The sequence below is a fragment of the Sebastes fasciatus genome, chromosome 1 (genome assembly GCF_043250625.1).
Source record: "Sebastes fasciatus isolate fSebFas1 chromosome 1, fSebFas1.pri, whole genome shotgun sequence".
Classification (NCBI taxonomy): domain Eukaryota; kingdom Metazoa; phylum Chordata; class Actinopteri; order Perciformes; family Sebastidae; genus Sebastes; species Sebastes fasciatus.
In genome coordinates, this window is record NC_133795.1 from 33,102,878 (window position 1) to 33,116,741 (window position 13,864).

At 44.1% G+C, this 13,864-nt stretch overlaps 1 protein-coding gene across 3 annotated transcripts in view; it reads left to right on the forward strand.

Moving 5' to 3' along the window:
* Nucleotides 1-13,864, forward strand: part of foxj3 (forkhead box J3) — a 91,905-nt gene that overhangs the window by 58,969 nt on the left and 19,072 nt on the right. For all 3 annotated transcript variants that reach the window (XR_012594961.1, XM_074644250.1, XM_074644240.1), the window contains exons 3-5: nucleotides 3,179-3,253; nucleotides 8,153-8,236; nucleotides 10,298-10,399. Coding sequence is in view for 2 of the 3 variants with exons in the window: in XM_074644250.1 (XP_074500351.1) it covers nucleotides 3,179-3,253; nucleotides 8,153-8,236; nucleotides 10,298-10,399 (261 nt within the window). In the remaining variant the exon portion in view is untranslated. The remainder of the gene's footprint in view (nucleotides 1-3,178; nucleotides 3,254-8,152; nucleotides 8,237-10,297; nucleotides 10,400-13,864) is intronic.

Genomic DNA, 13,864 nt, shown 5'->3' on the forward strand with positions numbered 1-13,864 from the left:
CCTCATATCTGTTTGTCACCATCCACTATGCATGATCGCATTCTGCGTTCACTTTGTTTTATTCATCTGAGCTCAAGTCGAACTGTGACAAGGCAAGGGACAGAGCGTGGCTAAAAGGACAAGGCCTGTGTAATGGTGCCGTCACTGCAGTCGGTGTTAAGAAGTCGGGTTGGGACGAGGACGAGCATCTGTGAGCCTCAGAGTCACGTTTATGTGAACTCAACGTTGGGGTCAATCAGTCCCCTTACTCCTACACTAGAGCAGCCAGATCACTTTGCCTGTCTTATTGCGTTTGGATTCATGTATCAAGTCTATGTGACTTTTCAGATCTGATTCTACAGATTAGCGTTTCCCTGCGTCAGGGAAGGTGGCTATCTTGTGGCTGGATTACGTTCAGACCACCACTGATCGCAGTGCAAGCTTGAGTGCTTCCGTATCTAGTTTTGAAGATCCGATAGCAGTGTGACCAAAATATATTGTGGTTTGAGACCTCTCCATGAATGTATTCTGGCGTGTAACGGAGGCTGTAATGGACCATAATGTTTGTGTGCTTGTGGTAATGCTTAAAATACGGTAAACTAGAGCCAATGCAATCAGTCAACAGAAAATTAATTCATTGATAGCTGATTAATCATTGCAGTTTCAAACAAATATGAAGATGAATGTGACGGTTTTCTACTTTTCTGTTTTATATTATTTAAAATAAATATGAATATCTTTGGGTTCAGATAACACAAGACATTTGAAGATGTGACTATGGGCTCTCACAACTTGTGATGGGGATTTCTTACTCTTTTTGACGTGCCGTAGACTAATTAATCAGTTAATCGAGAAAATACTTCACAGATTTATTGATATGAAAGTGTTTTAAATGCGGGCATCTTCTGTTTTGTGTCAACTTTATTTTGATTCCTGATAATCTCGTGTGTAGGCGTACTGTGCCTGCTTCTCACATGGTTTATGAGAATCTGCGTCTCTTATTACCCTATTGTCTATTGTGCGCCGTGTTGATGTTGGTTTTAATTTCCTCAGTTCAGGTATTTGGGTGATACTCCGCCCAAAATCTTTTGAGTATCAAACACTCAGCCCTGCAGTCTTAACAGCCGGCTGTTAAAATTTAGTATTGAGCTCCTTTGGAAACAACAGGATGAGCTATGGTTATCGTGAATTTGTGTCAGTTATATTGGATTACAATGGTAGTGAGACAAAGAGGGTCAAAATGTCCTAAAGCATAATCCACTTCTCTTACGCTACTTCCAAGGAGAGTTTTGTAGTTTGAGGAAAGGCGATATTGTAACACACGGAAGGAGCTTCTTCAGCCATTTTACTCGAGGTAGAGTAGTGGATTATGATTCAAGTATGTTATGAGGTTCTATTGGACGTTTTTTTCTTCCACTCTGAAAACGTTTTTAACATCACATTCATTTTTTGCAGACATTTTTTTTCCAAAGCAACTTACAAAAAATGTCATACAATAAATTCAACCTTGATAAGAGAGCAAGAGTGAGATGTCATCAAACATTTTAAGTGCAAACCCTTATTAAACAACTGAAAGCATGTTCAGTGCTACAGTACAAGTGCTAAGGACAATAAGTAAGTGCTAAGCATGGTGTAGTCTGAAAAGTCTGGTTTCCAGCCTGCGGCAGAGTAAGGGCGGTGACTCTGCGGTCCTGACTTCGGGTATGCAGTTCATTCCACCACCGCAGGGAAGAGTAGAGCCTTGACCAGGAGGGCATTGTGCTCCTTTGTGCAACGGGCGTGTCAGAGTGCAGGTTTGGCCATGGTTCGGATGTTCGAAGGAGTAGTTCCCTTCGCTGCCCTGCAGGCTAGCACCACCAGAGTCCTGAACTCGATGCGAGCTGCAACAGAGAGCCAGTGTCGTCAACACGTTTTTTGGGGATCCATTGTAACATGGAATTCTTTGTGAAGGAGCAAACAGCAGACTTTTTACAACCCTCTTTCAAGCCTACGGGAATGATTGTTTGATACTCAAAAAGATAGATTTTGGGTTGAGTTTCACTTTCAGAAAATATTCCCTTCTGGCACAAGAACAGAATTGTTTTGACTGTGGCGCCAGTTTCCCCCTCTCTCTTTTCTGTTGGAGAACAGTTTTGCATTGGCATTTCAGAGTGATTTAACCAGAAAGATTGACAGCATTACAACGAGGCTGTCATTATCATCCCTCCTGTGGTATAATTGCCTATAATACTGTTGAATAAGCAGCTCCCATCTTTTGCACTTGGGGGTCTCTCTCTCTCTCTCTCTCTCTCTCTCTCTCTCTCTCTCTCTCTCTCTCTCTCTCTCTCTCTCTCTCTCTCTCTCTCTCTCTCTCTCTCTCTCTCTCTCTCTCTCTCTCTCTCTCTCTGTCTCTCTCTCTCTCTCTCTCTCTGTCTCTCTGTGCCTCTCTCTACTTATCTTGTGCATCCGTTAAACTCATCAGAGAATCCTACAGCTTTTTAGTGTGGCCATCTGTCAATACCACTCCATAAAGTGGAGTGGAGAAACGTGTGCATCCATTGGCTCTTGTAAGCCCTCGGCTGGCCTGCCTCCAGCTGGTTCTGAGGGCCTTGCTGTGGCTGGTTAACCCAGGCCTGGAGCATCGCTCTCCAGCCCTTGTGGCTACTTCAGCCCACCTCGCCTCCCCAATCAGGCAGCTGGATGAACCTCCCTCTTCACCGTTGTGGAGGAGCTTGTAACACCGTAATGAGTTAACTTTCAGAATGATCTACATAATTTATTTCCTCCCCCCACAGGAGCTCGCTGAAGCATTAATTAATATCAGGCCCCGGTATCAGCAACCATCCCAGTGTGGGATTCCTTCTGGCTCCTATTTTTGGCACCCGAGGAATTCGATATGTTGTGCAACCAGAATGCAGTTTGTTGGACATTGATGAAAGATATTGCTTCCTGGTGGCGTTGTGCACAGATTGTATATGTGCGCAGAGTGAAATCTGGACACAGTCGCAGGCCAGATCTCACGCTACTGAAACGAGCTGACCTCGATGACAGGAGCTGTGACTAAACCTAAATGATACATGCCAACAAGTTGTACGCCCTTGTTGCTGCTGGCTGTGAATATCTCCAACCTCGAGTACTGCAGACTTGTTTGTGTAATCTGATTTTTGACATGTGTTCACTCACCTCGCCACCTTTCTCTCTCTCTGTTTTCCTTTCACAGAACTCAATACGGCACAATCTGTCATTGAACAAGTGTTTTCTCAAAGTGCCTCGCTCCAAAGATGACCCAGGAAAGGTGAGCCTGTTAAACACGAATTTGATTATAAACTGAAAAGAATGCATGCAATTTACAATATATAATATACAAATATGTTTAGTTTAGTTTCTCAGCTGTCAGAATTCACAACATCACGCTATCTCTCTTCTATCTCTGGTAGAAAAATGTTACCTTTGAATGGCTGCCAGGACTCTGAGTCTGGAAATGCATGGCATGCTCGTAATCTATTATGAACCTCCCACCCCCACAGAATTGCATTTCAAATGTAAGGAGAGACTAGTTTGTTGGACCAGCGCAGACAGCAGATGTGGGTGATGGGAAAAAAAGTGAAAGACTGGTAGAATGGGGCCATATCAGGGTAGAAGTCAGAGGTCTCATCTATAAAACAGTGTGTGGGATCCACACTAAAAGTGTACATGCACACTGGACATGGGACGATATGAAAATTTCACGTCACAAGTATCCTGGCCAAAATAATTGTGATTCATGATTAGGGCTGTCCCGAATACACATTTATTTTTTGGCTTCAAAGCTTCCGTGAGAAATATTTGAAGGTATTCGAAGCTTCGCGGTGCAGCGGGATGACATGTTCTTCTGTCTGTCTCATCTCCCCCGTTTCAGTGCCGCTGCCGCACTACTGTACACACACATACCTCTACACACAACAAACAGCAATATCCCTCTGAGAAAAACTAATAATAAGTAACGTTGAATATGAATAATGAATAATGTTGTGGGATTATTCCTCATTACATGGGCTAATTTGGAATTTCTAATTATTATATCATACTTATATATACATTTTTATTAACGAAGCATTCGAATAGTGATTTGGAGGACGATTACCGTGGCAATGGTCGAAGCTTCGAAGCATTCAGGTCATCTCTATTCACGATATTAGCTGGATAATCATCAAAATATGCTTGAAACTCTTAAAATGGCACTAAAATATACTGGAATCACTTTACTAAACAAATAGTTTTATTGCATCACAGATAGGACAAACATTTTTTTTTTGTGGGAAAAAAAAAAAAATCTTAAATGAGGTAATCATAAATCATAAGGTCCCCCTGCATAAATATAGGATAATTTAATTTTAAAAAGTACTGTATGAGTCTGTTCTTTTACATGATAATTTCTGTCTTTTTAAAATCAGGTCCTATTTATCACTTGCTAGTCCGCTTTTTCAAGTCATTCACGATTATCCCGATAATGGAAATTCACAACGATCAACTAATTGTGGATGTTTTTGATCACGATCCGCAATAAATCCTATATCGTCCCATCATTAGTGTGCACAAAAGCTGAAAATGGCATGCGCCAAAAAAAAAAAAAAGTATACAACCGTGCGTGCGCACACCTGCAGGCAATGTTCCCTTTATAAATCACAGTCCGCCTGGAAATGTGCGCACGTGAATCAGCCTTATATCCCGCCCTCTACACGCCCACATTCAACCATAAATGGTCAATGCAAAACCACCTCATGAATGTTTCTGCATATAAACGAGCCTGCTGATCAATGGTTCTTTACGGTGAATCACGCAGCATTACTCAAGAGTGTCAGTAATTTATATGTTTACAGCAATCAGACTGATCGCTTCACAACTTGCCAAAATGATTGGAACAATCGGTAATATCCCCCACCCTGGATATCGTTTGAAAATGGACGTTTGACAAGTGAACACAATTTTATTTATTTAAGTATTCTTATGATGAACTTGGCCTGCATTAGGACTGATAATGAGGATACGGAGTGTGAGGATTTTTTCGAGAGCTGTCACTTTATTTCCCAGACTTTGCTAATTTACACAATCCATATGTGCAGATGGTGATGGTGTGCTGGGTGAAGTGATGGAGAAAGCAGAGTGTGTGTGGTGCACTGCGGTGTCTCCAGTGCGCTCTGTGTGCCTGACAGCACAGTCGTGTTCACTTCACTTCAGCTGTTTTACACACAAAAACTATATGAAAACTCAAATTGTACTTGGTGATGCATGCACAGTAGTAGAAAACTTTGATTTAAGATTTGAGTTGTCTTATATCTTTTCAAATTGCTTAAGGAATAGTTATAGTACAAACACAAATAACACTGCTGGTTTTAATGTTTAAGATAACATGTAATTAACATTTGATATTAAGTGAAATTAAATTTGTGAGCGGCATCATTATACAATCTGGCTTCAATTCATCTCCTCACCATCTGCATCGCCAATTTCCCCCCCGTCTCAAAAATGTTCAGATTTCCCGTACAGGTGCGCACATTCTCCTCTCAAGTTTGTTTTTACAGATCTCACAACTTTTGTGTTGGGAGTGGAGTACGCCTCGTTCAGGCCCCGTTTTGTTATAAATGAGATCCCAGAATCTTGCATCCCTGAAGTAGTTACTCAAGGTGAACCTGAACCTATTCAGGAAAAAAAGTCAGCCCTCATTTGCTCTCTACTCAGCTCCCGTTTCTCTTCTCTGTAAAAGGATGTATAGTCCAACATGTTAATTTGACATTTGTATTTCAGTTGTACCACCTACAGTTCCTTTTTCAGCCCGATTTACTTCACAATCTGTAGCGACATCAACCCCGATAAGTAGCGTCCCCCTGGTCCACCGAGTACTTCATGAAGAAGGAGCCTATATTTACTCTAAAGGCATGCATAGGTCTAACCATATGTAGCCTAACCCAGATTTCATCCCGGCACTGTCAGAGCATACGCTACATATGCTTAGGGAACCGCACAAATAATTACACACACACACGTACATACACACACACATGCATGAAGAGCTACGCCTAGCTGTGTAGAGGATGGGGACTGAATGCTAATTTCATGTTTTGCTGTAATCCTCTGATATTGACACTCCTGGGAGCTGCTCCACTAAATACAAAATAATCTATTGCTGTATGGATCCCATTCCAAATGCATGGCCAACATGCTCGCATCCTTAATGTTTAATTTGGAATTTTCCTCACTCCCTTCCCCCCCGAAGACAACTTCAAAGAGGCGCTAGCCGCTCTTGATATGTTGCATCAATATTGTAATGTGGCAGGAATATGAGAACTGCTGGTTGGATGAGATAGGAGAGTCATGTCGCTCTCCGTCTGACTCTCTCTCTCTCCGAGATGGTGTAAGAGATGACAGCCGGTATTGTACGTACACACACCCTGTCTACTTCGGAGGTAGAAATGCAAGCCTGTGAAGGTTACCGTTAATAATCTGTATTTTAATTGCTCTTATATCTCGGCCCGGAGTTGCCAGGATAACCGGTGTACTTGTTGTGTTTGTCCTTCCTATATTTACACACAAAAGGGGAACTAGATGACAAAATTCATGTTGATGTATGAAAATGAGCTGCGTCATTTACGGGAAGAGAGCAGGTAGAAGTACGCCTGTTATCAGGATTTGTTTAAAAAAAAAAAAAAAAATCTTTACAGCAGCCTTTGTTTTATGGCTGCAGAGGATATTGTGGCTTTGCCCCAGACTCCACGGGCTCACTTCGCTTGGCATTGCTACAGTATGCTTCAGTATATTTGTGAATAATTTAATGACTCTTTATGTGTTTTTCTTTTTTCCTGCCAACTCTCTTGGGGTGGGTGTAGGGAAATGCAGAAACTCCCCTCCCATGAGGGTTAACTTAATGTTTTCTTCCCCCCCTAATTAAAAGAAACACCACCAAGCGTGGCTTTGTCTCTCTGACCCCGTATTTTTAAAACATCTGGATCTGCACCCCTGCGTTTAACCCCTGCATGTCAACACAGGGATGAACAGACACCTTTTCTCACCTTTACATATATTCTTCGGTGAAGCTTCTTGTAAAAACACAGGGTGGGTAATGAGCTTTCTGCTGCATTTTTACTGTAGCCTACATCAATATAAGATGTTTCCTCATCTCTGGTTGATTGTGCTGTGAATTATTCTTCCCTCTGAGGAAAATGTTAATTGACCCCAAAGCCTCGCACATATTAAAACTTATAATTTTAACCCCCTGACAAATATAGGCCAACGCTGGCTTTTCATTTTAACAATCGCAGCAGTGGTGTATGTGAGCTGCGTGAAAATAACAGATTCGCTGGCTTTTACAAGAGCAGGACCATTATGCAGCGGTTATTGTATAGATACTTGAGATACAGCCTGTTCTATGGCCTCTGCTGTTGTTCAGAGTATTTCTCGTGGAAATAACAATTATTCTCTCTGCTAAGGAAGTAATTTTAAAGGTCCTGATCTCACTTTCTCTGGACAATTGAGATTTTATCAGGGGTCATATGAAATATTAAAAATAAATTCAGAACTTGCAGGGCCGTAGGGTAAAAATCTGTGCTGTGAGCGCGGCGTTCCTGTCGGCTTCGAGGAAGAAAACCATTGAAAAATAAATTAAATGGGGCCGAATGCAAAGATAAATAATGCAGCCTGGTTGTGGAATTGCTAGCTGCAGCCCCAGAGCCAGCCCAACTGTTCTCTCCTTGATTAGCCTTGCTCAGACCTTAACAAGAAAGCAACACGGCAGGGCTAGCGCTGCCTCGCTTCCTGGCCTGAGACTGTGGAGCCTTCATCCTTGGCAACAGCGGCTCTGATTCAGTACCTGAGGCTGAGGAAGTACAGCTTCAGGAAAGGCTTAGCATTTCACCACCACCAGCTGCCCTCACCAGCCTCTCATTGAGAAGCAGCCGCAGAGGAGGAAAAGCCAAGCCTTTTTTCTTACTAACAAAGCCCACCCACACGCCACACAAACACACAGCTATCAACTCAAATAAAGGGCTCGGGCTGATAGGGCAGACTTTTAGCAGAGCAGACGAGGCCTCTGATATCTAAATAATGTTGTAGCAAAAGAAAGATTTGATGCTTGTGTGCTGTCACGTGAGAGAGGAAACGTCTCAGTCCAGTAGGAAAGTCACGAGAAAAAGCAATATGTAATGAGGTCTTTTTCTTGCAGGGCTCTTACTGGGCAATCGACACCAACCCAAAGGAGGACGCCTTGCCCACACGGCCAAAGAAGAGGCCGCGGTCTGGAGAGCGGGTGAGTCTGATGACAGAAAGAAAACACATTTCTCTACATATGCTAAAGCTTCTGCCTCCCTCTCGACTCGGTTCAGTATTCGTCTGTGCCTCTGTGTCTCTGCTTGTGCCTCCTTTCCTTTTGCCCTCCTTTCTCTCCCACTCTTTCTCTATACCACATGCATAAACACACACACACAGCGACTCAGTAGGAGTTCATATCCAGACTTTATGTAACTGCCTCTCCATGCTGCTTCGCTAGCCCGTCATGAAGTGGGGTCCTTATTAATAAACTATGCCCGAGGCAGCCATTACATACATTATATTCTGCACTCACTTTTTTTTTTTAACAAACATCAATTAATGCAGAGCTGTGCGCGCCGGCTATTCTGAGCGGGAGGCTTTTGTCTTTAATTATGGATGAGTTTCGTCCAGCGTTAAAGTACAGCTGTACGGGTTTTAGTGAGCCGCTCAGATTGACCTGGCCCTGGGGCATCCCGACACAACGAGCTCTTGTCTCCTCATTCCCCACAATGTGGCTGAGCAGGGGCTTCGAGGAAAGGAGGACCCTGTTAGGCTGGCGAGGCAGACTCACACGCGCACAACGCACAACATTTTCTCTAGCACGCACCCATAAAACTTAACATGCTGTTCATGTAGTCGCCCTACAGCATCGAAATACTATCACACTCATTCAATTCAGTCACTTTGCTGGTGTGAGATTTTATGTACAACAAATGTAAAGGTGCAGAAAAGGGCACATTGTTTTTAATATGCAGCTCTGCCAACAGTCTCCTGATGCATTTGAGCACGACACAAAAGAACGCACCAAGTGTGTTTTCTGTAGGACACATGCGCCGTGCTCCCCACCCCCCCTCTAGACACTGTCTGCCTACAAGGCTTTCCATTAAGGGTCTCAGACATTGAAATTGAGAGTTTGTGAAATCTCATTTATGTTTATCATGAATTAAAAATGGTATTGTTGGCAGCCAATCCTCTTACAGTAAGCAGTTTTGTGAGACAGGCATGGCAGTTATCTCTCACAACAGTGCGCCTATACAGCAAGACTGGGATGGTTGTGTGTGTGTGTGTGTGTGTACTGTACGTGTGTTTGGGTGGGAGGTGAGGGATGGGATGGGGGGGCTGCTGTCTCCATCGTCTCAGAAGGCACAGTTCAAATGTGACCTAAATAAAGGTGTTGCTCTGCCAAATGACAATAGATATCCTGTTTATTTTTTATTAGGGCTGTCACAATCAAGATGAAATATTTTAATCGCAATTAATCGCATGATTGTCCATGATTAATCGGAAATTAATCACATTTTTTATCTGTTCAAAATGTACCTTAAAGGGAGATTTGTCAAATATTTAATACTTTTATCAACATAGGAGTGGGAAAATATGATGCTTTATGCAAATGTATGTATATATTTATTGTTGGAAATGAATTAACAACAAAAAACAATGACAAATATTTTTCAGAAACCCTCACAGGTACTGCATTTAGCATAAAAAAAATGCTCAAGTTATAACATGGAAAACTCTCAAGCCCAACAGGCAACAACAGCTGTATGTAAAGGGGAGACTCGTGGGTACCCATATAACCCATTTTCCTTCACATATCTTAAGGGTAGAGGTCAAGGGACCCCTTTGAAAATGGCCATGCCAGTTTTTCCTCACCAAAATTTAGCACAGGTTTGGAGCGTTATTTAACCTCCTTCCTGACAAGGTAGTGTGACATGGTTTCGTGGATTCCTTAGGTTTTTCTAGTTTCATATGATACCAGTATCTTCACTCTAGCTTTAAAACTGAGCCCGCTACAACTTTCGGAAGATCGATTAGTGGCGTTGAAGTGAATTTGCGTTATTATCACGTTAACCTTGACAGCCCTATTTTTTATATATATATTGTGCAGATGGATGTGTATCTGGTCTGAGCAGAAGATTTGTCACAAACATAATACAGCTCTTTCCTTGCGAGCTGCAGTGAGATCTCATGTGTTTTGATAATTAGATAGTGTTGAATTTTTATTGTTATTATTTTTTTTGTGTCTGCCTCCACACCCCGCCCCCAACCCCCACAGGCTTCTACGCCGTACAGCCTGGAGTCGGAGTCTTTGGGGATGGAGTGTATGATCTCTGGAAGTGCCTCTCCAACACTGGCAATCAACACTGTGACTAACAAGGTACTAGAGCCAGCCATCCAGCCTCCAGCTCCAACACACACCTGGCTACACTGCTGCACCCTGACCCCACCCACTTCTCCAACCACCTATAGCACTATTCCCCACAGAGAGAGGAGCACTCTAGTGGAGGGGAGATACACACACACACACACACACACACACACACAAGCACACGCTCATATGCCTAAAGCTTCTCTGCAATGCAACCCACACCAAAATACACAACTATCTGCACTGCAGCACCTTTTTTTCCTCTACAACAACAGGCAGCAGGCTCTTGTTATCTTCAGTACGGAAATGTGATGCCCACACTGATACTTAGCACTTTGCAACCTGATAGACCTTACACAGTCCCGTGCAGACTTGCAATAGGATACGCCGCATGCTGCATGGGGGTTTCTGTATTCGCACCTTTAGCTGAGGTTGACGCCCAGAGTCGTGTTTCTCATTCGGTGACCACATTACGCTGCCACACTACAGGTGACCACCCCTGCTGCTGGCTCCTTCTGCTCGCTCTCTTTTTTAGTTTTTTTAATATGTGTAAAAGCTTGGAACCACTTGTACATCACAGAGCAAAAGCTACAGGGACCGCTAGCTGTTAGCTGTGAGTGTGCCGCTCACTCTGAAATTTAAATAGGCTTTTTAACCTTAAGCTCTCATCCTCTGGGCCCAGTGGGGGCAGCTCTCAAGTGTACTTTTAAAAAGCCTACAAGAGTCGCTTATTCATTCGCTGCGAGCATTACAAAAAAAAAAAAAAACGGTTTAATGTGAACAGGAGTGCTCATAGGAAAGAGGTGTGTGACGGGGGGCTCGAAAGTCTGAGCATATGTCGGCGGGAGTTGAAACTTGTGTGTACATGTATGTACAGTATGTTACAGAGCGCTTCGGCTTGTCATGACGAGTGTGTCGGCGACGATTAGCTCGGGGCTGTTTTTATAGAGAACATGCAGTTTTTCTTGTCTCTGTAGCAGACCGACTCACGGGTCTATGTGCGGGGAAAGATGACCCCCTTTTTTCCCTCTGTGATTGCTCCGAACAAGCACTTGCCACAGCAGCACCAGTCTCCACCAGCGGTGACTGCGTAATGAGGCCCTAATGTAGAGAACTGACAGCTTAGAGTTTGGACTCCTGCCATCAAATACCTCCAGTCAAATAACTCAGAGGAGCAACAAGCAGAAAACATTAAAACAAGCACAAAACACGACTACTGTGCGATTTCCAAGAGCTGATGAAAAAGAGGTTTGTCTCTTTTTGTTCGCTTGATTGTGACAAAAACGGTTAACGGTGGTGAAGTGAGCAGCAGACAAAGTGGAAGAGCAACAGATCTGAGGCCCTGACTCCTCGGAGAGAGCTTGTTTCTCACTGTCTTACACTGTAAACACACGACAGGCCACGCCTCTTTCGGTGCGGTGTGCCAAGCCACAGGAATTCCCTCTCTGGTTTTCTCTCTCTCTCTCCCTTTCTATTCCAGTCTCTCTCCCTCATTCCCGCCTTCTCAGATAGACCAATGGGAGACGCTGGCAGGACGAATACTGAACCAGCAGGAATCTCTTTTTCTCTTTTCTCTTCTGTCGGACATTCCTCACATTTGCCCCCCTTCTCTTTTTCGTTTCCTCCCCCCAGCCAAAGGTTGTGTACTGAGGCGGCCCTAAACATTGGCGTGAATGTGATGAAACTCTGGCACTGAAGTGTGATGATGAAGGGAAAAGAGGGGATTGTTGGAAGTGTGTTTGCTGATGAATAGTCTGGCTTTTTTTCCATCTCTCTCCTCTCTCTCCTCTCTCTCTCATATCCCTTCCTTCTCTCTTCTTCTGCCTGTCTGTTCAATCCTGCATGCAGGGATTGTGCTGAACACTAGCTGGCATTGTTGGAGACACCTGGGCCAATCTTGCTTTGATTTCATAATCCATGTCTCATGCTCCAGATTAGGCCCCCATGTAAAAGACACCTCTGGCTTTTTACTTAATTCACTGCTAAGAATAGAACTCTGACTCGCTCGCCTGCTAACTAACACCGTACACAGTATTTACTGTGGAGCCGCTCCTGCCTGTATGAGCATGCCTGCCTCTGTCTGTGTGTTTTTGTATGTATGTGTGTGTGTGTGTGTGTACCTTTGTGCGCATCTGTGGCTGTAGAAATGGGTGTGTGTGTGTGTCATATGTTTGCGCATGCTTCTACGTACGTGGGCGAGATGCGACTGGGTGTTCGTCTGTGACGGTGCGTACTCGAGTGGGTGTCTTCACTCGGGGGACTCTGGGGTCTGCGTGAACCACAGAGCAGTGAGGTTTTGAAATCATCGCACTTTATGGGTGAGTAGAGTAAAAATAGATTGCGGTGAGAGACTTAAGGCTAAAAGCCTGTTTTATGACTTCATTACACATAACATTTATATTTCTTTGGCGCGCTGCTTTTGATTAGCATTGTAGGGTTGATTCTGTAGACGTGCTTAAGCCTTCAGTCTTAGCTGCTCATTGAGTTCCCCTTCACGCTAATGAACACTGGAGCCAAGCCCACACTGAGTGGAGGAAGGCTAGAGTTGCCTAATGAGCTTCTCTTACTACCCTCCTATTCTCCTCTCCTTCAGCCTCACCCCTCTTTCTCGTACACTGGATTCAGCATTCCCGCTCTTGTTCTTTTTTTTCTTTTTTTTAAATTGCAGTATCTCATTCTAGCAGCTCAGGAGCCAAGCTCCATATTAAAAGCTTAATATGATCGGACGGTCTCACTCTGCATGTGTGCGTCCTGGAGTCGTACCAGCATGTTAGTCAGCGGGCCAATCAGTCAGAGCAGAGAAGGCAGTCAGGGTTTCCTTGCCTCCTTGTGGCCTCTGTGGTAGCTCGCTGCGCCTCAGCAGAAAGACAAGAGGCTTCAGTCCACTGCTGCTGCTGAGAGGCAGGCTGCTGCTGGGCTGGGCCGGGCCAGTCTGCCTGCCTGCCTGCCCGAAGGCTGCTGCCACTGCTGTCTCATTGTGCTGAGCACAGAGCCCACTCTGTTCCACTCACAGTGATGAGCAGAAGCCACCATGCTGCACTCAGTCATGGACGGACACACACAAACACACACACACACACACCAATCCCTCGAATGCCAGGCCCTCTTCCGCTGCGACACCATCACTGCATTACTGCCATTCCTTTCTCACAATGCAAAACTCAACACATGGACTATTCTCTGTGGGTATCATTATATTCATTATCCAGATCGTTCTTCTTACTATTGTCTGACGGCGCACTTTATTTGGGAAGGGTGGGAGGGCTAAACCTTGTTAGACGATAATTAAGATTGTCGTCCTGAAGTGCTTCGGCTAGTTTTCGCTGCTACATTGAAAGGTCAGTGTCTCGGCTGCACTGAAATCCTTTGTTAGTCGTCCCAAACGGATTTGCGCTCGGTGAGCAGATGTGGCTGACATCGGCAGTAGTGTGACCTTTAGTGATGGGAATGTCTCTGCCGTCTCCAGACCCCTTC